At 42.1% G+C, this 24,894-nt stretch overlaps 1 protein-coding gene across 5 annotated transcripts; it reads left to right on the top strand.

The window, feature by feature from the left end:
• Window positions 1-1,953: 1,953 nt before the first annotated feature.
• Window positions 1,954-24,407, top strand: XPC (XPC complex subunit, DNA damage recognition and repair factor). Of its 5 annotated transcripts, XM_016209874.2 has the most exons (15): window positions 1,954-2,138; window positions 3,583-3,701; window positions 6,724-6,847; window positions 7,863-7,947; window positions 9,938-10,095; window positions 10,598-10,718; window positions 12,897-12,986; window positions 14,141-15,013; window positions 16,430-16,590; window positions 17,970-18,051; window positions 20,733-20,867; window positions 20,947-21,116; window positions 21,681-21,774; window positions 22,281-22,370; window positions 23,414-24,407. In XM_016209874.2, the coding sequence occupies exons 4-15, from the start codon at window positions 7,876-7,878 to the stop codon at window positions 23,618-23,620; spliced, it is 2,253 nt and encodes a 750-aa protein (XP_016065360.2). In that variant the 5' UTR covers window positions 1,954-2,138; window positions 3,583-3,701; window positions 6,724-6,847; window positions 7,863-7,875; the 3' UTR covers window positions 23,621-24,407. The 5 variants fall into 5 exon arrangements, with proteins under 5 accessions (XP_016065360.2, XP_087681101.1, XP_087681100.1 ...); XM_087824973.1 differs by lacking the exon at window positions 1,954-2,138 and having other exon boundaries at window positions 3,514-3,701; XM_087824976.1 differs by lacking the exons at window positions 1,954-2,138; window positions 3,583-3,701 and adding an exon at window positions 4,495-4,567.
• Window positions 24,408-24,894: the final 487 nt, after the last annotated feature.

The raw sequence follows: 24,894 nt of genomic DNA, 5'->3' as shown, positions 1-24,894 counted from the left end.
CTAGAAGTTCTGGAAAATATCCTCTAGATTCTCTGGGACCAAAAAAAAAAAAAGCAGCAAAAAATAAACAAAAAATCATCTGTATTTCTACCATGCAGAAATAACCACCACTAAATAATGGTATATTTCCTTCTAGTCTACTATACTGTGTTACAGTATAGTAGAAACCATACTGTGAAAACAACTTTTCATGCTTAACATTTTATCCTAGATCATTTTCCTTTGTCTTAAAAGATGATTGAATTGTATTTCATTGTGTTACTATACTGGAATTAATGATGATCTCATGGTTGAACATTTGGATTTTAAAACTTTTCTGATATTATGAATAATACTACGAACATTTTTTTATTCAGTTTCAACCCCCCCCCCCCCTTTAACTCTTTTACCTTTCTCTTCAAAGCACAAAAATATACATTGTGCCTTTTAACCAACCAAATAAATTTGGTGAGAAAGAAACAGTGCCTCTAAAGTATTCTCCCACCTGTATTTTTAGATCATTAAAAATGAAGTATTTTGCATCTTTGCCTATTAATAGAGGGCTAAAGATCTTTGTAAGCTACAGAAGTCCTGATTTTTAAGGGTATCCTATTCAAACTGTCAAGTTATAAACCTTTAAGCATTTTCTGGCCTTGGAATAAAAAATCTGTTTCTAGATTCTAAATAACTAATTTTTAAATATTTTGTGTTTCCATTGGAATGTTTAAACCATTGGAATGCATAAATTCCTATAAAACATTTGAAAGAAACAGAACTGAAGCAGTGATTTTTATCTAGCATTAAAACAGATGCCCTTATAATGTGAAATTTATTCAAATTATGACTTTATTTAGATCAAAAGGGAGCCTTCTTCCCATGCAAAAGTGTATTCTTTGGGGATATAAATACCCCAAGAGAGTCATCAGGACAAACCATAAATGAAAGGAATGAATTCATTTGATATTTTAGGTTAATATTGCAGTTCCTTTTTGAACCTCAGTACAGGCTAGAGTATTTTTGTTTTCTAAAATTTGTTGAAGCAGAGTCAGGCAAAGGCAAAAGAAAATGATTTATTTCAGATTCAAGATTATTTTCATGAATAGATTTACAAAATAAAAACAATTTTCTTCTGTCAAGTTATCTATAAGGTATTTACTCATTAAAAATTAATATATTATATAGCTATATATGAATATATATTTTAGATACCCTAATTTAACTAATAGTTTTAGATACCCTAATTTAACTAAATAGTTTTAGATACCCTAATTTAACTAATAGTTTTAGATACCCTAATTTAACTAAAACAACAGCTTATACATTTTTATTTTTACCTTTAACAAAAAATAATTATTATTTTAAGAAAGCGAAGACAGTTAGTACTATCTTATTCCACTAAGCTCGCTGATGGTTGATATACCAAGTGCTATTTGGGTTAGCTAGGAAAAGTTTCATAAAGTATGTATTTTGAGCAGAATTTGATTTTGAAAGATGGCAGAAATACGTATTAATCGAAATAAGACGGTAAAACTTGGTTGTGTTTATGAACTCAAAACATTTCACTTAATAGGAATGGATTATCCCTAAAATAAATAGTCTTGGCAGGTAGTAAATAAGCAAAGGGTTAGTCAGTGGACTGATGTATTTTTCTTACTGGATATAAGCAGAAATTTAAGATTTAGAAGTTAGATTTTATTTGAGTCATATGGTGGCCTCTCTGTCGTCTCAGGAGGAGTAGAATAAAATGCCAATAAAGGAAAATGGTTTTTACTGTGAGCAAAGAGCATAGACTATACTGAAGGTGGGAAGAGGCTGAAAGCTGGTTATTGCCCAAATGTAGCGTGGTAAGCTGGTGATGAGATGTGGATTGGAGGGAGGATACCGAAGAGGAGTTTTCATGACCCTGCCCATGAAACTACTCTGCATCCACCTTTCCTGTTGTCCCTTTCCTGTTGCCGTCTAGATGTCTTTGAAGATGAGAAGCCCCCAAAGAAGAGTCTGCTCTCAAAAGTCTCGCAAGGAAAGAGGAAAAGGGGCTGCAATGACCCTGGGACCTCAGCAGGCGGTCCAGCAAAAAAGAAAGTTGCCAAGGTGACTGTTAAATCTGAAAACCTGAAGGTTAAAACAGATGAAGCCTTCAGTGATGTGGGAGATTTCAGGTGAGAGGTCTTGACTTTTCCTATCAGAGAAGTGTGATTAATAAAACCTGTTCTTTTTGCTTGTTACTAGAATCCATGGAAAAGATTGGATCTTTAAACTCTTCTAAATAGAGCTCAGACTGCTAGTAGGAGCTAGAAAGAATCTTAGCGATTATATACTTTACCTTCCAAACTTCATGTGAGAACAATGACAGCTTGCAGAAAGTGATTTATTTGTGGTTACACAGCTAGATAGTGGCAAAAAACAGGATGAGACCTAGGTCTTCTGATTCCTGGTCCTGTGTTCTTTCTACTACACAAAGATATTACAGTTTAAAAATATTTACCTGCCATGCCAGCTTTCTCTCATACAAGTGTCCTCCTGCACACTCTACTGCTCAGCTGGACATCTTGTCATTCACTTGACGCATGTTCATGCTTTGTTGTCTCTGAGTTGTGCTCATATTCTCCTGCTGCCTAAAAAGTTTTCTTCCACCTTCAAGATGCAGATCAGAAGCCACCTACAGACTTAATATCTTTTCAACTTAGGATGGGTATATTGGGAAGTAACCCTATCTTAAGTTGACGAAGATCTGTGTTACACATTAGCAACAATTTAGTCTTGAACTGGTATGTAGCTAGCTACTTATCTATGTAGTTATCTCCTTAACTAGCTAGGTGTCCAGGTTTGTGTTGCTATTTATGACATACCTGTATATAGTCACATTCCCACTTATCTTGAAGCTATACTTCAACTTCAGTCTCCTTATATCATGTTTCTTAAAGGGGGGTGGAGGGAATCTTCTTAGTTGGCCTGTAGCAGGATCAGCAAATGTGAATTCCTTTTTCTTTCTGGCATCCAACTGTATATACACAGATATCACAGCTTTTACTTCTGAAACTCACATTATTATTGTGTTTCTTCTAGTTTTCCTATCCCATTTCCAGACATAACTGTTTTCCTTCACACAGCTCTAGGCTGTAGGTTTATAGTGATCTTTCTGTTTTGACAGCACATCTAGTATTAAATTGTTGATCAGATCACATCTCTCTTTTTTTTGTTAATCCTCACCTGAGGATGTTTTTTTCTCCATTGGATTTTTTTTTTTTTTTAGAGAGAGAGAGAGAGAGTGGGGGGGGAGAAACACTGATGTGAGAAAGACACATCAATTGGTTCCCTCCCACATGCTTCCCAACCAGGGCTGGGGATCAAACCTGCTACTCTTCGGTGCATAGGCCGATGCTCTAAGCACTGAGCCACACCGTCCAGGGCAATTAGAGCACATCTTGATGAGAACTTGAAACTCATGCTGATGGAGGAAATGAGACTCAGAGTTCACAAATGATCTTTAAATAATTGCAACAGATTTTCAATAAATAGGAGTCCTTAAAATTCCATTTAGTTTAAATGTAATACTGGGATGTTTGCACCTTCTTCATCTTCCTTCCTGTGGTGTTTACATAGAAACCTTACACGTGCCTGCAAGAATGCACACCATCCAAAGAGGGAGTCTCCTGTGGACGAAGACAGGCACGAAGGAGATGACGAGGAAGAAAGCGAAGATGAGTGGGAAGAGGTAGAAGGTACGGCATCTTTCTTTGTTTTCAGAACTGTCTAATCCTGTTTTTCTGTTTGATTCCATTTAGAGTTATGCCACTGATTGTAATCCTATTGTTTTCTTTTGAAACTAATAAGACTAAAGATAAGATTGCAGTAGGAACTTGCTTTTGATATGAAAAACTCAACACTGGATTACTAGAGCAGGTTGTATAGTCTCTTTCTTTGCTGGCTGTCACTGGAGTAGATTATGAAATAGAGAGGTATTGTCACTCATAGGAAGAGCAGAGGCTTTGCAAGAATACAGTAAAAAAACACCGGTTCAGACAGGTGGAGTTACTTGCTCACAAAGCTATATAAGTGACAAACCTGGGGTGAGAGCCAGCTTTGCCACTAATATAGCTGTGTGAGCAAGTAACACCACCTATCTGAACCAGTGTTTTTTTATTGTTAATTTTCAGTAAACACTGTATGATTACTATGAGCAGTGCACAGTCTAGGCTCTGGGATTCTTGTGGGGGAGGGTTGCAGGTGTATTGGGCCTAGTGTATCATATACTAAAAATAAATACCAGCTAATGTTATCATCCCTGAATCCTCCTGCCTAGCATGACTTTTTCCCAGCTATCTATTTTGAAAATGTTCAGACCTACAAGAAAGCTGAAAATGAGTACATATACTCTTTTTTTTTTTTTAAATCCTCACCTGAGGCCATGCTTTTTTTTTTTTTTTTTTTAAGTTCTCACCTGAGGATATTTTTTCCATTGATTTTTTTTTTTTTTTTTTTTAGAGAGAGTGGAAAGGAGGGGGAGAGAAAGAGAGAACTGTTGATGTCGATTGGTTGCCTCCCACACATGCCCAGACCAGGACCAGGGATCAAGCCTGCAACCGAGGTATGTGCCCTTTTCCAGAATTGAACCTACAACCCTTCAGTCCTCAGGTGGACATTCTAACCACTGAGCCAAACTGGCTAGGCAGGACATGCTTTTATTGATTTTAGAGAGAGGAAGGGAGAGAAAGAGAAAAACATCCATGTGAGAGTGAAACGTCAATCAGTTGCCTCCCTCATGAGCCCCTCCCAGGGATCAAACCCACAACCTGGGTGTGTGCCCTGACTGGGAAATGAACCTGTGACCTTTCGGTGTAGTACATATACTCTTCATCTAGATCATTAACTTTAACATTTTGCTATTCTGAATATATCTTTCAGTAAATATGCATTGTGGAAGCATTTGAAAGTGAGTAACTGACATTCTGACACTTCTAAATACTGCACCCTGCATTTCCAAAGAATAAGACATTCACCTACATTATAAAATACCATTATCACACCTAATAAAATGAAAAATAAATCCCCAATTATTATAAAAATATCCTTTATAGCTGTTCCCCCCCTTTTATTCTAATCCAGGATCTATACAAGGTGTAAGCCTTATGTTGGTTGTCTCTGTAACAGTAACCCCCCACCTACCTTTTGTTTTGTTTTTCATAGCACTGCCTTTTTTAAAGAGTCCTGGCATCTTGTTTTGTAGAATGTCTCAGGTTCTGGTTGTGTATGATAAATAATCAGTCATCTCATGGTGGTGGTACAGTTTTTTCAGTATCCCATGTATTTCTTATAAATTGTAAATTAAATTCAAAGACTTGATTGAATTTAGATTAAACTTTTTTTTTTTTTTTTTTTGCGAGAATACTTTATAGGTGATGCTTTTTACTTCATATCACATCCATTAATAGACACTTAATGTCAGGTTGTTCTACTAGTGATAATAAGCTTGATTCTGTAAGGTGGTATTGCCAGATTGTGCCAATATAAAGGTACATTTTCCCTTTGTAATTAACCATCTCCAGTTGTACTCTGATTCTTGTTCCCAGTAATTTTTTACTTAATGGTTTTAGCATGCATTAATGATCTTGACTGGATCAAAATTTATTATATTGAGGATGACAAAATGGTAATAAATCTGATTCTGTCATTTTATATACATTTATTAACTGACTGATCTGTAAAGGAATTGTATTTATTTAGCAAGTGCCTAATTTTACCACCCTTTCAGGAATTGTATTTATTTATTCTGAGTATCACAATGGACTTAGAGGTTTTTATATTCTAATTACACATATTTCCAGTTATCATCATTACACTTTTTGAGCTTCAGATTGTTCCAAATTTGGCTAGTGGAAGCCCCTTTAAGCTAGTTACCCTCCCATGTCTTTTTGATATGACCTCATTTAGTTTTTTAGAACATTTATGTTTCTGGCACAACAAGATGTTCCAGGCTCACTTTATACTTTCCTTGCTCCAGACCTGGAATCAACATTTTTTCTCCAAGAAGCCCTGATTCATTTCAGCGAGGACTGTTATGTAGAAACCAAAATCTTGGCATTAGGTGTGTTCATTGCTAAACGGGCATTATTGCTTCTAGGCCCAAACCTTCTTTAAAAGAGCCCTTTGCTAATGAAGTTCACAGTTAGATCCAGTTCAACAAATTCAGTTTATTTCAGCTAGTGTTTACAAGCAGTGTAAGGGATAAAGAGATGAAAAAGATGCATTTCTTGTCATAACAAGTTTACAGCTAAGACTGAAAGACACCTAAATCATCACTTCATACAAAGCAAATTGTGCTAAGTGTTATGTAGTAATAAAAAGATAGAAAATTATTCTCATTTTGGCTTTAAAAAAAAAAGAAATATCTACTAAAACACACAAGCATCAGCTCCTTGATAGCAAGGGTCTGTATCTAATTCAAATCAATATCTTTAAGCTTAGTTTCCTTCTTTTCTACTACTAGGACTACTACTATGGGTTTCTGTGTGGGTTAAATGATACAAATAAGTATAAAACATTTAGCGCAGTGCTTGGCAATTTTTTTGGTTTTTTGGGGTTTTTTTTAGGTATTCAGAGCATGGAAGGGGGAGTGTTTATCTCTGCAAATTATCCACCTCACATCCATTCCTCACTTCCTGCTTCCCAGCAGAATCTTGATTTTGTTCTGTACAGTAGTTATTATAATTACTATTATTGATTTTTTAAAATTACTGTTGACAGAACTTAGTGAGCCTGTGCCAGGTGATGTGGGAGAAAATGCAGCCTTCTCTCAATCTGTTCTGCCTCTGAAGCCAGTGGAGATAGAGATTGAAACACCGGAGCAGGCAAAAGCAAGAGAAAGAAGGTAAGATTAAGCACTTGCTTCTAGATTCCTGTCACATTTAATTGGCAACAGCTCCTACTTAATAAAAACTTCTGAGAAACACATAGGAGGCCAGGGCTGAGTATTAAAGTGTTCAGGAACCTTGGGTGAGAGAACCCTGGCCTCACCTTTAGGACTTGAATGAGAAACCTTTGTGTCCTGGCTGGAACAGGAGATGGAGAGAGAAAACTCCTATGTATTGAGCAACTTCTGTGTGCCAAGGTTGTCCATTATCTTACTTAATTTTAGGACAGTATGTGAATCAGCAGCCAGAGGCTCAGAGAGGTTAATTATAATTTCAGGAGTCACTCAGCCACTAAGTGGATGAGGCAAGATCTAAATCCCTGTCAGGCTGACTTATAAGTCATGCTTTCCCCACCACATCACTCTGCAGGACTTGAAGCAGTGCCCCACCATGGTAGAGAACCCCCCCATTTCATCCCAATATTCCCACTCCCTTTGTAGCTTCTGGGCTTGGGAATATTGAGCACAACCCCTGGTAATTTGTTGGTTAATGGATTCCACTGTATGATGGGCACATTATTAGCCATGCTGAAGGAAGATAATAAAAGTCATTCAAGAAGCATTGAGTTTTCTTAAAGATGCATGGAACACAGACATGAAAGAGATTTTACATCAGAACAGTGTAATACAAATGAGTGTACATTAATTGAATATAAATGCAGTAGTTGGAAGGTCAGGGAGTCAGAGACGACTTCCTGGAGGAGGTGAGCTTTGATCGATGTTCATGAGGCATGATTTGGTGCAGGTTAAAACAAAGTCAGCCTGGGTAGAGAATGTCCTGAGCTAAGATTTGTAGGTGAGAATGAACAGAAAATAGGTAGCTTTTTAAAAATTTACTTGAATAGCACAGCCTTGTGCAAGAAAACAAGGAAAGTGATTTGTATGCCATTATAAGGAAAAGAAATTGGTTGGGGGGAATGGAGTCAGGTTTCAATTTCCCAGAATGACTCAGTTTTTTTAATACACATTGCAGTGAAAAAGTACAAATGGAGTTTGAGACAGCTCTTCGGAGGCTGATGAAGCGTTTCAATAAAGAAGTCCATGAGGATACACACAAGGTAAGGGCAGGGAATAAAGGGAAAGGACAGTATTCCTGTTTGTCAGGGCAGAGTGCTGTGGCGAAAAGAACTTAAGGTCTCAGTCTATGAAACCTAGGTCTCATTTCTGGCTCTCCTACTCACTATGTGATCTTGGCAAGTTTCTTATTCTCTCTGAGGTTGTTTCCTCATGTTTGAAGTAAGAGTTAATAATAGTGTCTTCCTCAGAGGGTATTTATGAGTATTACGCATACTTTACATGTAAAGTACAGAGCATAATGCCTGGCATGGAGCAGGGGCTAAAGGACAGATACCCTCCATCTCTTCTTTCCACTGTTTAGTAACATTACTTCTGATTTCAGCTAAAGTTGCTGGCTTTTGACTTCAGCTGGTAGCTCTTGAACATGTGTTATGAACCTAGCAAGGTTCTTGGCATTGTGGGAAAGATACTTGTATAAAGCTTATTTCCTACTATTAAGGGGTTTCTGATGTCACAGATGGAACAAGAAAGACCTCAAAACAGTGAAGCATAAGACTTAGAAGAAAGAAGGAGATCAGTGTGGTTTGAGTAGCTGAGGAAGGCTTTATTTAGGAGAAAGGACTGGAGTTGGGTCTTGGAGAAAGGATAGCATGTTAAGATGGGAGAGGACAGAGTCTGGGCAGACTGTTCTCCGAGTTACGGAGGGAATGGTGGGACAACCAGTTTACCCCCATATACTCTTGGAGTATATGTGTGTTGGAAACCAAACGAGAGTGAGGGACAGGAGGATTTTGATTTTTCCTCTGATCCACAGTGAGCAGCCAGAGAAGGTAGTAATGGGATGGATGGAAGAGACACTGCCATGGATGGAACAGCTACAGAAATTTAGGGGTAAAATGTGCACACAGCAAAGACAGTGAGGAGATGAGACAGGAACTGGAGTGAGGCCCACCTCACAGCAGCCATGGGGGGGAGTACATGAGATAGCTCTGTTTCTTTTACCTCTTAGTGTTAGAGATGAATGAAAGACACCAAGATTTGAAGCTTAAGTGAGGGGGAAAGGGCAGTTCCACTGAATGAAATAGGCTATAAGTGTAAAGGAAGGAAAACCTATTTTGAAGTGAAAATGATACAAAGCTGTGTGCGAGAGAAGGGGAAGATAGTCACATGATCATTTCAGTAGGTTGAGGAAAGGTGGGTTTGGGAAGATAGTCACATGATCATTTCAGTAGGTTAAGGAAGGGTGGGTTTGGGAAGATAGTCACATGACCATTTCAGTAGGTTGAGGAAGGGTGGGTTTGGGAAGATAGTCACATGACCATTTCAAGTAGGTTGAGGAAGGATGGGGCTGGAGGTCAGATGTGGGACAGGTATGGGGTCTGAAGTGGAGGAGGTTGGATTCATGCACACATAGCAATGCAGTGAGCTCTGTGCTATCCTCCAGCTTTGACAGTTACTGGCCCATGAGCAGTCTTGCGATTCTTTCCTCCCACTCATTTTTCCTCTTGACCCTCCTGAGCAAACCCCAGACATTGTAGCATTTCATCCATAGTTCCTTCAGTATATAAAAGACAAGGATGCTTAGAAGAAAATAAGTTGTGTTTTGAAGCTTCAAGATTAGTATTTTTACTTTTTCTATTTAGAAATGACAGCATGCCCTGGCTTGTGTGGCTCAGTTGATTGTTTTCCCGTGCACCAAAAGGTCACCGGTTTGATTACCTGTCAAGGCACATGCCCAGGTTGCGGGTTCGATCTCTGGTCGGGGTGCATTTGGGAGGCAGCCAATCGTTTCTCTCTAGCATCAATGTTTCTCTCTCTTTCCCTCTCCCCCTCCCTCTCTCTCTCCCCCCTTCCCTCCCTCCCTCTCCTCTTTTCCCTTCCTCTGTCTCTGAAGTCAATAAAAAAAAAATTTTTTTTTAAAGAAATGGCAACAAATATTTCCTGCCCACAAAATGTCTTTTAATTTGATAGCAAAAATCCCTCTAGTGTTTAGCTTTCTTTCCATGTCTTCCTTTTTCTCTTTCTTTCCAGGTTCACCTTCTATGCCTGTTAGCAAATGGCTTCTATCGAAATAGCATCTGCAACCAGCCTGATCTTCAGGCTATTAGCCTCTCCATCATCCCAACTCGCTTTACCAAAGTGCCTCCTCAAGATGTGGATATCTGCTACCTGTCAAACCTGATGAAATGGTATGGCCCTCTCGCCTGTGTTGTACCGCCTTAGTGTAGGATTTGTGTCTCTCTTAGAGGTTGGGTGCGGGTCACCTCCACAGATATCCCCTGAGGTGATCTTGTATGCCACACAGTGGGTACAGCATTGAAGATAGAAATATCAGGCATGATCTCTGTCCTGGAAGAGCTCCCAGGTTGGTCGGGGTGACAAATACACCCCCAGGTAATTAGAATAGTGTAACCATTGCTCTGGAAGCGGTGTGCTGGGCACTGCGGGCACAGAGAATCAGGGCACTTACCTCAGGTGGGGAGTCTGGGAAGGCTGCTGAGAGAGGTAAAGTCTGAAGTGGGTCTTCAGTGATGAGTAGGAATTAGCCAAACAGGGTAGGAAGAGTAGAACAAAGGCAGGTGGACACAATTTCCTTCCCAGACTCCCCCTTCTGATTTTCTTGGCTATAAAGGAACAGAGGTCCTCTTTGCTCTGACCTTTCACACCAAGGAATACCTGGCTTTTCTGCAGGTTCATTGGAACATTTATAGTTAACTCTGAGCTTTCAATCAGTGAGCGAGATGGCTTACAGACTACGTTGGAAAGGAGATTTGCGATTTACTCTGCACGAGATGATGAAGAATTGGTCCATGTAAGTGATTCTTCCTGGCAGTACTATTTTTATTAGTACTGTTAGCAAATGATGATAGCAGTCATGTGCCAAATACTATTCCAGGTGTTTTACATATATTTCCTTATGCAGTCTTCATAAAATAAATAATAGACACTGAAGCTCAAAGAGGCTAAGTAACTTTCTTAGGGTCACTCGGTTGGCATACATTGGAATCAGGGTTGGGATCAGTGTGTGAGTTGAAGGCCTTTCTATTATTTGGTGTCCTATTATTTGGTGTCTTTCTATTATTTGGTGTCCTAGTGTGTTAAAGCACTGAATTTTTGGTCAAGTGCTCTAGAATTGTTTCCATTAACTATTCAGAAATTGTGTTCAGAAGTTCCAAGGAAATGTTGTTTCAAATTGGCTGCTAAAATCCTTAAGAAAGTGTTTCCATGCCTTCCTATTTGGGTGATGGCATCGGCAGGCAGCCATTCAGTGAGGAGAGTTATGTCTACCAAAAGGAGTCCTGGTGAAGAGCTCTTATGTGTAGAGAGGCTTTATCAAACACTTGAAAATGCCCTTAGGTAAGGCTCTGTCTGAATAAAACAAAAATAGAGATAGATACATGGTTTTATCCTTGTATCCTTGGAAGATTCCTATGAATACACAGACTTGTGCCTGAGCCTCAGATTCCCTGTTTGTTCAGAGAAAGAGACCAGACTTTTTGTATCTTTCGAAGCTAAGTTTCAGTTTCTTGTTAAAGGTATATTCAGATTTTCTATTTTTCCTTGAGTCAGTTTTGGCAATTTCTCTATTTTTAGGATTTGTCCATTTCTTCTGGTTATCTAATTTTTAATATAGGAATTTGTACGGCTTTGTAACTTAATTTTTTTCCATTGTTAACATGTATTGACAGATTATTTATTAAAGGTACTGACCATGTATATTTGTGTAGCACTGGATTGCTTGCAGAGTACTGTCACATATGTGATCTTATTTATAATCCTGTGAGGAAGACAAGGCAGGGATTACTATAGATGAAGAAATCTAGGTTTAGAGAAGTCATTCAGCTAGTTGAATACTCCAATGAGTACTCAGTTACCCAGACACTTACATCTGTGTTCCTGTGCCGTGCTATGCACTAAGAAACTAAGGAATTACTATTGGCACAGTGATAAATATACCAATTAATAATGTGTTGTCAACTAAACTATCAATATTATTTGGACTTTTCAAGGTTTTCCACTAATGCCTTTTCTATTCCAGGATCCAACCCAAGAGACTATGTGGCATTTAGTCATCATATGTCCTTAGTCTGTTCCAGTTTGTCACAGTTTCTCAGTCTTCCCTCATCTTTCATTACCTTGATGTTTTTGAAGAGTATTGCTTAGGAGTTTTGTAGCATGTCCTTCAATTTGGGTTTCTTTGATGTTTCCCCCATTTTTAACTCCAGGTGAAACAAGGCAAAAATAATTATTTTTTTCAATATAACATGGCTTTTCACAGAAAACCTGCCTTCCTGTTTCTCATTTTCACCTCTGGCTTTCTCACTAGGGTATTACAGTAATTCATGAGGAACCTAAGATCTGTGTAGGAAGATCTTGCTCTCAGGAGCTTTATCACTGGTGCTGTTTTGGAGATTAATTTCCTGGAGTCACTTCCCATCCTTACAAGTTAACAGAATGTTTAGAACTGCAGCTTCTAGTTGAAAGATTCATTGTGGGGAAAATGGAATACAGGGCATAGACTTTGGTCATCTGATGATAATGGTGTTTTCTATATTTTTTTCTCAAAGTAATATGTCATTTTATTATTTTATTTTAATCACAAACATATAACACATTGACTACAGAAAGGTAAACTAAAAAAAACACAACCGTATGTAAACAGCTATAATCCAATATATGGGTCCTTTTCTAAATATACATTTTGGAAATCTTTATATTTGTATACAATTTTTTCTTACAAAAATTAACATTATATATTTTAAAACAAACTTCTCTTTTTCTTTAATATGTGGTGAACATTTTTCCATTTTTCTACAAAGATAGAGCTCTGCAGCATCGTTTTTAAGTGTCGAGGGTTCCAGACTCCTATGGTTAGACAGCTTGGTTATTTCTAACTTTTCTTTGTTACAAATAAGTACCACCACAACAGCATTTAATTAATCCCTTAATTCTTTTATTAGGATAAATGTGTTATCCTTTTTCATTATAGATATTTTTACTGATTCTCCGGGCCCTGCAGCTCCCAACCCGACTGGTATTGTCTCTACAGCCAATTCCTCTGAAGTTATCAGCAGCCAAGGTGAGGTTCTTAGGGCTTCCAGAGAGAAGGGTAGTTGGTCAGGAAGAAGTGGGAAATTATCAGACTTTTAAAAAATTGGTCATTAGACTGTTTTTAAGGATCGGTATTCATAGAGTGTGGGTTCCTTTGAGCCTGCCTTGCACATATATAACCTGTGCTGGCAAGATTGGACACACAACTGGGTTATCTAGCAACCTGATCTTTGTGTGTGCAAAAGGCCTTTGAGAGGTCTTGGCTCCTTGGTGCTTTAGTTTCTGTTCTATAAAACAGTACAGTGGTACCTGTCCTCATCAGTAGTGTAGAGTGATAATGGGTGAAGGACTCTCAATTCTGCAGTCATCTAAGAAAGAGGCTGAACACTATACTCACTGGGGTGTTGGCATTGTCTGATACTTGACGGTCCAGAAATTGATTTTACTAATTTCTGTATTCTTTTTTTTGAAGAATTTTAGTGAGTTTATTTAGCCAAACTGTCAACAATTGCTGGGAAGCAGAATCTCAACAGATTGAGATAATGCTCCCAATTTCTATATTCTTTTTTTTCTTCCTCTAAATATCTTTATTGATTTCAGAGAGAGAGAGGGAGAGGGAGAGAGAGAGAGAAACATCAATGATGAGAGAAAATCATTGATTGACTGCATCCTGCACTTTCCCCCACTGGGGGTCAAGCCCACAACCCCGGGCATGTGGCCTGACAGGGAATCAAACCGCTATCTCCTACATCATAGGTTGATGCTCAACTGCTGAGCCACACTGGTGGGGCAATTGCTATATTCTTAATACCTTAATTTCGTTAAGTCTATTAGTATTTGTTTTCAAAATGCATAATGCGCAAGGTGAGTATTATTGTTGCCGAGGAAACTCACATAACATGAGAAACAGCTTTGAACCCAGGTTTGTCTGTTTCTACATCCTGTGCTCTTTTCCTTGTGTTACACTTCAGAGTGAAGAGAATTACATTGTGACCTTATCTAAGATGCTGTTGATTTTAGCTAATACTTCCCAACTACCCAAAAGGATAGCCAGTGATCACTGTCTGAGCTGGGGACATCTTGTGTATGCTGGTTCTCTAGCCAGTGGTGTCACCCTGTTAGATTACAGGGTCTCTATCCTATCAGCAAAATAGAAAAAGCAAAATTTCTTTTCTATTTAAGGGAAAGAAACCTAAAGAGAAATCCACAGATGGTCCTGCAGGCTCCTCAGAAACTTCCAGCCAAGCGTCAGAAAACCAAACCAAACCAAAGACCAGCAGAGGAACCAGAAAAGAGAGCACTTCTTCCAAGGGCCCCAGCAGCCCAGGTGCCGCAGAGAGGAAGAGCAAGCCAGCTGCTCTCGGGAAGAAACACAGAGAGCCCCCCTCCGGTGGGGAGGAACAGCGGGAGGGGACCCCGAGACGGTTGTGTGGCCGGCGGCGACGGGTGGCCTCCAGGGTGTGTTACAAAGAGGAGAGTGGGAGTGACAAGGCCAACAGTGGCTCTGACTTTGAGTTCTCCAGTGGGGAAGCCCAACATTCGTCTGATGAGGATTCTGAGCCTGGCCCTCGGAGGCAGAGGAGGGCCCTGGCCCCTCAGAGGACAAAAGCAGGGTCCAAAAGTGGCTCTAAGACCCAATGTGGAAGCTACACTAAGCACCCTGGCTCTCCAGCAGCATCCACAAGCTCTTCAAGCAGTAAGAGTAAGAGAGGCAAGAAAATGTCCAATGATGGTGAGGGGACAGAAAGAGGGAAAGCAGCTGGCACGGACCAGTGGCTAGAGGTGTTCTGTGAACGGGAGGAAAAATGGGTGTGCATGGACTGTGTGCATGGTGTGGTGGACCAGGCTCTGACATGTTACAGATATGCCACCAAGCCCGTGACCTACGTTGTGGGCATTGACAATGATGGCTGGGTCCGGGATGTCACCCAGAGGTATGACCCAGCCTGGATGACAGCGACCCGCAAGTGCCGGGTTGATGCCAAGTGGTGGGCTGAAACCCTGAGACCCTACCAGAGCCCACTGGTGGAAAGGGAGAAGAAAGAAGACTTGGAGGTAAGGCCTCAGCTGCCATGGGCTCAAAGACCTAGTTGAGCTATTAAAATTATTTCCATATTTGAGCACTTTATGTGTCCCCAGCCCTGAGTTGGGTATTTTTTGTGTTTATCATTAGTTGTCACAACACTATAAAGCTGGGATGATTATTGCCTTAATTTTACCAGTTAAGAATTTAGGATCCAAGAGATTAACTGACTTGGTATTTGAACCCAGGTCTATTTGGCTTTGAAGCCTATATACTTCTAGTTATTGCCCAGTTATAAATTTTGGAGCTTTAAAATAATTTTTGCAAGTCATATGTCATGCTGAGTAAAAGAAGGAAAAGCTCATTAATATGATTGCCCTCCATCCTCCCAGTTGTACACACTCACACCAGCACATACACAAACTACCCTCCACAGATCTAGAACACTCACCTCCTGGGAACAAATTAACTCAAGATGAGGAAATACCTTCAGTCTATTGAGAAGGCACACTAGGAAGTTGACTTCTAAACTTAAAGAGACCATAGCATATCACTTGGTTTTAGGAGGAGAGCCTGAGCTGCTTGTGCACAGCAGTTGTGTTGGATAGAACTCAGCAGGAACATGCCCAGATTTGCCAAAGAATTATTCCCAATTCCTAAGATGGGTGAAGCATGGGTTTATTTAGCATTCTCTGTTTCAGTGCAGTTCATCCTGCACTGAGAGTTTCCTCTGGGGGTATTCCTCATTCGTTTTACTGAAAACTGCAGAGGAGATGGGAACTGTGTAGATGGTATTGTGACTAGCCTACGCAAGTATGTACTGGAAGCTAACCATGTGGAGGGTCTCTCCTACTGGCAACACTACATTGCCCGTCCTCACTATATATTGAGAGGTTTTCAAGAACAACTAAGGGATAGCTTAGGAAACCTTGGTGAATAGGATGTGAATTACAGCAGTGGAATTGTCCACTGAGAAATCAGATTCCTTAAAGAAGTGCTAAAAGAACATGTATGTATTATGGTAGACTAAAAATAAAGTCTCAGGGTGTGAACAACTCATTCTGGTTTCCTGTGAGCAGTTAAGGAGACCCACGTTGCGAAATAGTGACTTCACATTGAGATAAGACCTCTTTCCTGAAGAAAGCTTTCTGTTCCTTGAAGCTCCTGAATAGAGTGGGCACCCATCTGCTACCACTGGCTGAGGAATAGGTTAGATGACTTTGCAAAGTTGCCACGAGCCACAGAATTACTTGATTCTTCATAGCTTTTGATTTATCTGAAACCTACTTAACACCAGAGCTACGAAGACAATGTTATAGTCATTGGTGCCCATGAACCCTCTGCTCCATTGTTTGTTATTTAAACAAGTCGGTCTGAGGATTGTCCACATCAAACCTCACTTCCCCTTCTAAACCACATGCTCAACATTGTCTCTCTGACCTTTGCAGTTTCAGGCAAAGCACCTGGACCAGCCTTTGCCCACTGTCATTGGCACATACAAGAACCACCCTCTGTACGCCCTGAAGAGGCATCTCCTGAAATACGAGGCCATCTATCCTGAGACAGCCACGATCATTGGGTATTGTCGCGGAGAAGCTGTCTACTCCAGGTATGTGAGGCTACCTGGTGGCCTGGGATTATCAACCTTCTTCTGGGACAAGGGGCTGGTAATGTCATTTCTCTCAGTTGTCAAACAGGATGAGCTTTATAAGTGTAAGTGTGCTCTTGTGTTGGGGGGATGTGTAGAAGAGATTAAAGCTTGGAAATTAAAACAATAAGGAATAAAAGATAAACAGGAGGGGAAAAGTTATAGGGGAACAATAAAAAGTAGAACAAGGAAGGTTTGTTTAGGGCAGTATAAACACACCCCTCAAATATAAGTTAAAGACATACAAAAAGAAAAAGGATTTGGTAATGAAAGTTAGTGATTGGATATTTTAATGGGTACAGTTTCAATTTGGAAGATGAAAAAGTTCTGGAGATGGATAGTGGTGATGGTATTGCACAACCTTGTGAATGTACTTAATGCTACTGAACTGCACACTTAAAAATGATCATGATGATAAATTTTACGTTGTATGTATTTTACCCACAGTAAAAAGAAATTACCAAAGAAGGAGTGAAGTGAGTAAGAGTAGAAAATAAATAAAATATATACAAAATTAAAGCTGAAAAAATTTTAGTAATATAAATTTAAAGTGAAGAAAAAATAAAAGCAGAACTTCTAAGAAATAGCAGTAGAAAGAAAACAAAAGATGTGATTTTTTTTTTTTTTTAACATTGAAATACAAGACCAAAAAATAGAGGATATTCTTAAGAAATGGGAAAAGAGGGAAAAAGGAAATTTAGAGACTCACAAGTAGATGGTTTGAGTCCTCTGACTGAGGACTGCTTCCTTCATGTCAGTCCTGCAGGGAGTCACCTGGACCCTCTGTTCAGGGTCTCTGTTGGAAAGAATTGCAAGGCTGGGGTATAGCTCTTAGCTCTGGAAGGAGAGTGAAGATAGAGGATCTCTCCCCATAATCAGGAATTATTTGACCGTTCCTTGCTCATGAGTCTCAATTCCATGGTAATTTATTAACATAGTTATAATTTCCACGTAGTCTTTTTTTTGGTGAGGAAATGTGCCTTCGTTGCTGTGACTTTTCCTGTCCCCCTACAGGCTGCAAAGGGACTCTCATTGTGGGAGGAGAGGTGAGGGTACTGCATGAAGCCTAAGACAGATGCAGTAACTCTGTTTAGCTTAGGTTTTGTAAGTGGAACTCATACACCCACCAAGACAGGATGCCCAAGTTCACTGTTCGCCTGAGGCATGTCCCCTGGTTCCCTCAGGAGCAGAGCCTGAGAAGAGTATCACAGGCTGCGCTCTTCCTTCCGGAAGGTCATATGAGCACCTGGGTCCTCAGTGTTCCTCTCCATAATGTACTTCATCAGACAGGTTGTGAACTAACTGAGTTTTTCCTTTGTCTCCCCCTTTGGCTCTGGTAGGGATTGCGTGCATACCTTGCACTCCAGGGACACATGGCTGAAACAAGGAAGAGTGGTGAGGCTTGGAGAAGTGCCCTACAAGGTAACCAGCGCTGAGTGGGCGCCCTGAGAGCTGCAAGGAGGCTCAGGGACAAGGCCGAGTGGAACAGCTGAGGGCAGAGGAGTGGGGACTAAGTGCTGCCAAATACACGTCCAGGATAGGAGCCCAGGTCTGACTTTTCTACCTTGAGAAGGATTAGAGAAGGAGAAAGCATTTAAACGCTGTCTAACTTTAATGAGGACTGAGGACTTTGTAGGAGATGGATCTTCCAGAGCATGCAAGAAATCTAAGGCAAAAAGCAGCCCTCAAACTCCTGGTGTGTGCTCAAAGGCTGTGTAGATTGGAACTGTGTTACTGAGTTGTCCTAAGAGGACAAAGCCCTGCTTTATGTAGACGCATTCACCAGTTATCAGTGTCCTTCCACTTGGTAACTTACCATGTATTTTGCATGTATGTATTCTCTACTGAGTCTCAACAACCATAGGAGTTAGCATTATGATGCCCATTTTATATATGAGAAAACGGAAACTTGAGAAATTACTTGTCCAAGGCCTTACAGTTAGGAAAATGGCAGTGCCCAGACAGCAATCCCAGGCCCTGCCTCTACTAGATTGTGTTATCTCTTTCCCATTGTGTTGTTGCACTAAGCCAGGTCAGCTCCCCACAAGAAATACGGATTCAGTACAGTACCACAAAGGCTTGTCACAGGACACATAGCCCTGTTCAACCAGGCGAGGACAGTGGCCGGTCATAGACACATTTGTTCTTTTTTATCAGATCCCTAGAGGAGCCCTTTGGGTTGTGAGACTCTGGGGAGCTCGGCAGGGAGTGGAGAGGCCTCAGTTTGGTGGGAAGGGGCTGCAAGGGTTAGGAGTGGGTCACTGCCAAAAGCAGGCTTGAGTGCATTATGCTGCCTGCTTGGACCTGGAGCACCCTCACCTTTCTTTTATGCTCCTTATCAAATAACCAGTCTCTTCGTTCTGGTATGGCACTGTCTGACTGATATGTAAGGTGAGCCACAAATTTAAATTTTTTAGTAGCCACATTAAAAACTTAAGAAACAGGTAGAATTTTAACATACTTAAATATTTTCAAATGTATTTGAAATAATTGTCATCTCAACATGTAATATTTTAGAATGTTAACGAGATATTTTACATTTTTTTCTTACTAAGGCTTTTAAATTTAGTGTTTTACTTTCAGTATATCTCAGTTGCCACTAGCCACATTTCAAATGTCCAATGGCTATCATATTAGCACAGTTCTAGCATAATCCCAAATCTCAAGTCCTCCTTTTGTTCTGAAACCGACTGTCCCAGCTCTAACTCTTCTCTTGCTTGGATCACAGCCACCTTCAGCCCTTCAGTTCACTTTCAATATCGCTGTCATGAGATCTGAAACACAGAGTTGCATGTGACACCTCCTGGATAGCCCACCCTCACCCCACCTAGAGTTGCATGTCTTTCATGTGGCACGAAACCTGTGGTACTCTGGTGCCTGCCTCTTCTCCAGCCACATTTCCTCCTACGTAGCAGATGACTTCCACAGTCCCCAGGTACTCATGGTCCCAAACACCATTCTACCCAGCCCTTTTCGCTTGACCACTCCCTCTTTTGCCCTCTCAGACTCAGCTGAGGTGAGGCCTGTTCTGAGCAACTTGGCTTAAACTCTTCCTCCTCCGGACTGGGCAAGGGATCCTCCCTCTGGGCCCCATTCTACCTTATACTCTTCACACTAAATTGTAGTCTTCTCTGTCTCCCCAGAGGACCTTGTGCTCCTTAAGAACAAAGACTTCCCTTTCTCTGGTCCTAACGACTGGTGTCACAGTGGGGTCTATAGTACATGCTCATTGGATCTTTACTTAACAGCATTGGATAAAAAGGACCGTCAGCCCCGCAGGGGTGACAGAGGTGGTGTGCCCAGAGACCACGGCAGAAATGGTCACTAGAACAGCAGTTGGCAGTCTACAGCTCGCAGGTCACATCCAGCCTGGGTCCTGTTTTGGTGGGACCCTTAGTCTCAGAATGGCTTTTACATTTTTTTTATGGATTGTAAAAAGAGAGAAATAAAGAATATGCAACAGAGGCTGTATGTGACCCTTTACAGAAAGGTTTGCCAACCCCTGCACCACAGGCAACTCAGGCCCAGGAGCCTACGCCTGAGCCGCCATTCCTTGTAGAAGTTACACAACCTTTTCCTTGCCAGTTCTCCACTCCTTTTACCCCTTCACTCACCAGTGGAAGTTTTGGTGTGCTCGGGGTCCCCAACTGTCAGTGCTTCCTAGGGTAGGTGGCACAGTTTTCTGGGGTTAAATCCTGTCCCTGTCACTCACCCAGCATGGGCTCTTAAGTGACATCATTTTGGGTTCCAATTTCCCTTTTGGTGATGAAAGTCTAGAACAAAGTATAGTAATCCCCCCTTATCTGTGATTTTGCTTTTTGCTGTTTCAGTTAGCCACGGTCATCCATGGTCTGAAAATATTAAATACATATAGATCACTGAGAACAGTGCCTGGGACGGTGAGCAATCTATAGATGTTAGCAGGTGGTGCTAGTGGTAATAGTACTAGTAAGTCATAAAGGGGATAAAAAGCACACCCAACTCAGGTTTGTTTGTTGTTTGTTTTGTAACAGGTACAAAGCACTGTGCACAGGGCCTGCTATACAGTAAGCACTCGGGAAGTGGTAGCCCTTGTTGTAAACTGGCTGTTCCCTCTGGTGTAGATGGTGAAAGGCTATTCCAACCGGGCACGGAGAGCCCGCCTTGCTGAACCCCAACTGCAGGACCAAAATGACCTGGGCCTGTTTGGCAGGTGGCAGACAGAGGAGTACCAGCCACCTGTGGCTGTGGATGGCAAGGTAAGGGCAGTGCTCAGTGGGGTCAGGACCAGGCTGCTTCATTCTGCAGTTGGCCAGACCTGGCATGCCACCCCTGCAGGTCCCCCGGAATGAATTTGGGAACGTGTACCTCTTCCTGCCCAGCATGATGCCTGTTGGCTGTGTCCAGCTGAACCTGCCCAACCTGAACCGTGTGGCGCGTAAGCTAGGCATCGACTGTGTCCCAGCCATCATCGGCTTCGATTTCCATAATGGATACTCCCATCCCGTGTGCGTGAGGGGCCTTCCATAGAAGCTGGAAGGAGGAGCAGAGAGGTCACAGTGAAGTGGGTGGGAAATTGATGAGGGGTTGATGGAGGTAGAGGCCCAGTGGCTCTTATTTTCCAGGTTTTACTCTGAAATTGCAAATCAGCCTTAACACTTTACCCTTTACTTTTACACTTTGACACTTCTACTATGGCTTCCATCCAGAAGCAGTGATGCCAGTATTCTAACAATATTAGATTAAAACACTGCTTCCTGAGGGTAGTCACAGGTGACCTAATGGGGTCAGCATCCTTCTTGGTTGGTGACCTGTCCTGCATGCAGTGGGGGCTGGCAAGGGCTCTCATCCCAGCTCTTAGGCAGGGCCTGGGGAAGAAGCAGTGCCAGTGTCCACAGGCCTTCCTCCTGCATGAGTGGTATCTGTTAGCAGCTATGGCCAGGATTGTGGACCGGCTGACCCAGGAAATCCTTCAGTGCTTAGGAGCAGCCTGCTGTCCTCCACAACGGGAGGAGGAGAGGCCAGAGCAGGAATAAGGCTCAAGAAAGACCACCCATGTTACACCCCCACAGAACTGACGGGTACATAGTCTGCGAGGAATACAAAGACACGCTCCTGGCCGCCTGGGAAAACGAGCAGGCCCTCATTGAAAAGAAGGAGAAGGAGGTGAGCAGCCTGCCCGGGGCTGGCCTGGGCGGGGCCTGAGGTGGGAAAGCACAGGGGCAGGGGAAGCAAGCGCACAGCTGCAGGTGCCTCGCTCGCAGCAACTGTAAAAGGAGAGTCTGTGCACTCTGAAGCTCTTTCTGGCTCTGACTCCACGAGGGCACTCTAGGAGGCCAGCACTGGAAAAAATGGTCCTGTCTACACCTCAGAATCCACTATCTGCCTGGATGCCAGCTCCAGGGACAACTGCCCTGCTGCTGACACCTGCCTCTGTTAAAAGGAATTGCCTATGGTCCAGGTCTGGAGAACCTCCCCCCCTAAAAATTTTAGAGTTGGAAACAATAAAAAAGAGGCTTTTGTTTTTGATGCCTTTTATAAATCACTCCAATTTTAAAGCTGAGACTTGGTAAACTTTTAATCTAAAATGTGTGTGTGTGTATCCATAATGATACTTTTCCTGAAAATGGCAGTACTCAACATTTTATGCCTGTTTCGTTTTTTTGCTGCAGAAAAGGGAGAAGCGGGCTCTAGGGAATTGGAAGCTGCTGGTTAAAGGACTGCTCATCAGGGAGAGGCTGAAGCTTCGCTATGGGGCCAAGGTCAGTGTGGGTCCTTTGTAAAGAAGACAAGCCTGGGGTGGAGAGGGGGGAATCAGAAATCACTGGCCACCATTCTGCCTGGACATCAAGTCCTAGATCGATCAGCTTTAAGTTTTGATGTCACAGACCTGTGTCTCCCAGGCCCTGTGCCCTTACCTTATTGGGAAAGGTGTCCCTAGAGTCAGCCTCAGCTGCCTCTTATGGCCCCCCGCCCTGCCCCAATGTCCCCTTTTCTGCCCATCTTGCACAAGGGAGGAAGTTCCTGCTCTGGTGCTAAACCCATACAGAACGAGAGTTCTATATTTCTGTGTTTGATCCACTATTCTTGGCCCAGTGCCTGTGATCATCCCTCGGGACAGGAATATTCTTGCAGCACCTGCCATGTGGCAGGCCATCCTGTGGGCACAGGTGCAGATTTGACATGCAGGCCCCAGACAGTTAGGTGGTGTGATCAGTACTGGGTCAGAGACAGCAGAAACATGCTCTGGGAGCAGCTAGGACCACACATCTCCTACCACCCGTGCTGCCTATTTGCCTTCAAAAAAGTCTTGTCATCTTGTCATGTCGCTCCCTCAAATCCCTCCAGTGACCCCTTCTCCTGGCTTCATGTCTGACTGGTTCCTTCCTAGCACTGTGCTTTCACCCTGTGCATCCAGCTCCCCGCCTCAGCCAGCCCAGGCTCGGGAGTGCCTCTTCAGAGCACTGGGCACTTTTGTTCAGAAATGAATACATGCAAAGCACCATTTAATAGTGATCTCCTAGATTTGATTGTACACTCCTTGATTGTACATGCCTAGACATCTGGGTGTTCCCTCAGCTCGTAGTTACCAGCACCTGCTTGGATGAGTCCCCAGTCTGAGGAAGACACAGGAAGACAGACCTTAGTTCTCCCCCAACCCCATGCAGCACCCTTGTCCTCCCAGAGCCACACAGCTCCAGGCAGGCTGTTGCTAGGACCTTCACTGCCTCATGTTGGTGCTTCCACACATCTATCTGGTCACTGACCTGTGTCCTGTTTCCCTGCACTGCCCACACCTCTCCAGAGTGAGGCAGTAGCTCCCCACGCAGCAGGCGGTGGACTCTCTTCTGATGAAGAGGAAGGAACCAGCTCTCAAGCAGAAGCGGCCAGGATACTGGCCGCTTCCTGGCCCCAAAACCGAGAGGCTGAAGAACAGAAGCCGAAGTGCTCTAAGAAAACCAAAAGGGAAAAGGCAGCGGCTTCCCACCTGTTCCCATTTGAGAGGTTGTGATGTGAGCAGCCACTTCATCATACCGTCTGCCCCATGGGCTTGACACCTGCTGCAGGGGATGGCCAGGCCCTGAGGCAGTGGTGTCTCCACTGAGAAGGCAAACAAGCAGCATGCACTGTGGACAAGGATCCAGGGGACAGAAGGGTCAAATTGAGGTGGTGCCGCAGTTCTGGTCTGTCCCCAGTCCTTGTCAGATTCACTCAGGGTAGGGCCTTCAAAGCTTTTTGCTCCCACACCCTATGCCTTGAGCTATGGAACCCTTCCCTGGAGACCCTCCTGCTCCTCGACCTGGTTCTTCCCATCTTTGGAAACATGAATCCGTTTTTTTAATAGAAACCACTGGGAAGTTTTCAGATGATGGTGCATTAGGAATGCACCATTCCTTTCTTCCAAGCAGGTTCTTCCTCTGTCAGACACTGGCCCTCTTGCCTTCTGCAAACTTCGGATCCTCTCTGCAGGCCACTCACTTTCCCTCCATCAGGTTTATTAATACTGCCTAATGCCTCTGTAGTATGGGGAGCACAGGTCATCTCAGATTGTGGTATTGTTCAGATCCACTTGTCAAAGTTACGTTTCATGATAGCAGAAGACTAGAATAAAAAGCCAAAATCAGGAAGAACAAAAAGGAAAAATACGAACTCAGAATGAAAAAATTATTAGTAAAAGTGGATCAGTGTTAAACTAGAATTTATTCATTACTGGATAAATTTTATAAAGCTCTATGCACTGTAGATATGTAGGAGAAATAAGATTTTGAGAAAAAAAATAAAGCATTTATCTAAAAAGACTCAGGTCTACATTTTCTTTCAGATTTTACATCAGCTAAGAAAACACGATAGCCGTGATTTGTACACATCAAGACTACATTAAAGATAAGGTTTTGTTTTCATGTAGGCTGGGAACTTATTACACACATGGATTTTTTTCTATGTTTAAGCAAGGAGGAGGTATTTCATCTTTGACAGGAGCCATTAAAAATTTGAATCAGTTTTATCCAAGGGAAACAAACAAAACACTTGAGATATGACTCATATGCACAAAAGCCTGGTGGGAAGGCTCTTGTTGAGAAACAAACTGGGGTTGCCATGGAAACTGCAGGGCCTCACACTTCCTGCACCAGAGCCCTTCTTTTCCTAGAGGTAAGAGACTTTTCTGAGAATTCAGTCTAGCATCACCCTGTCTCCGCAGAAATAACAGGTCATCTTAGGCTGATGTCAAGCTCCTAGGAGGCATTGTGGAAGTCAATAAAACTTTTAGTTTTGAAAAATATAAAA

This window comes from Miniopterus natalensis, chromosome 15, assembly GCF_054644295.1.
Source record: "Miniopterus natalensis isolate mMinNat1 chromosome 15, mMinNat1.hap1, whole genome shotgun sequence".
In the NCBI taxonomy this organism is placed as follows: domain Eukaryota; kingdom Metazoa; phylum Chordata; class Mammalia; order Chiroptera; family Miniopteridae; genus Miniopterus; species Miniopterus natalensis.
Note: the sequence above shows the minus strand (reverse complement) of the source record. Positions and strands in the feature narration are given on the sequence as shown.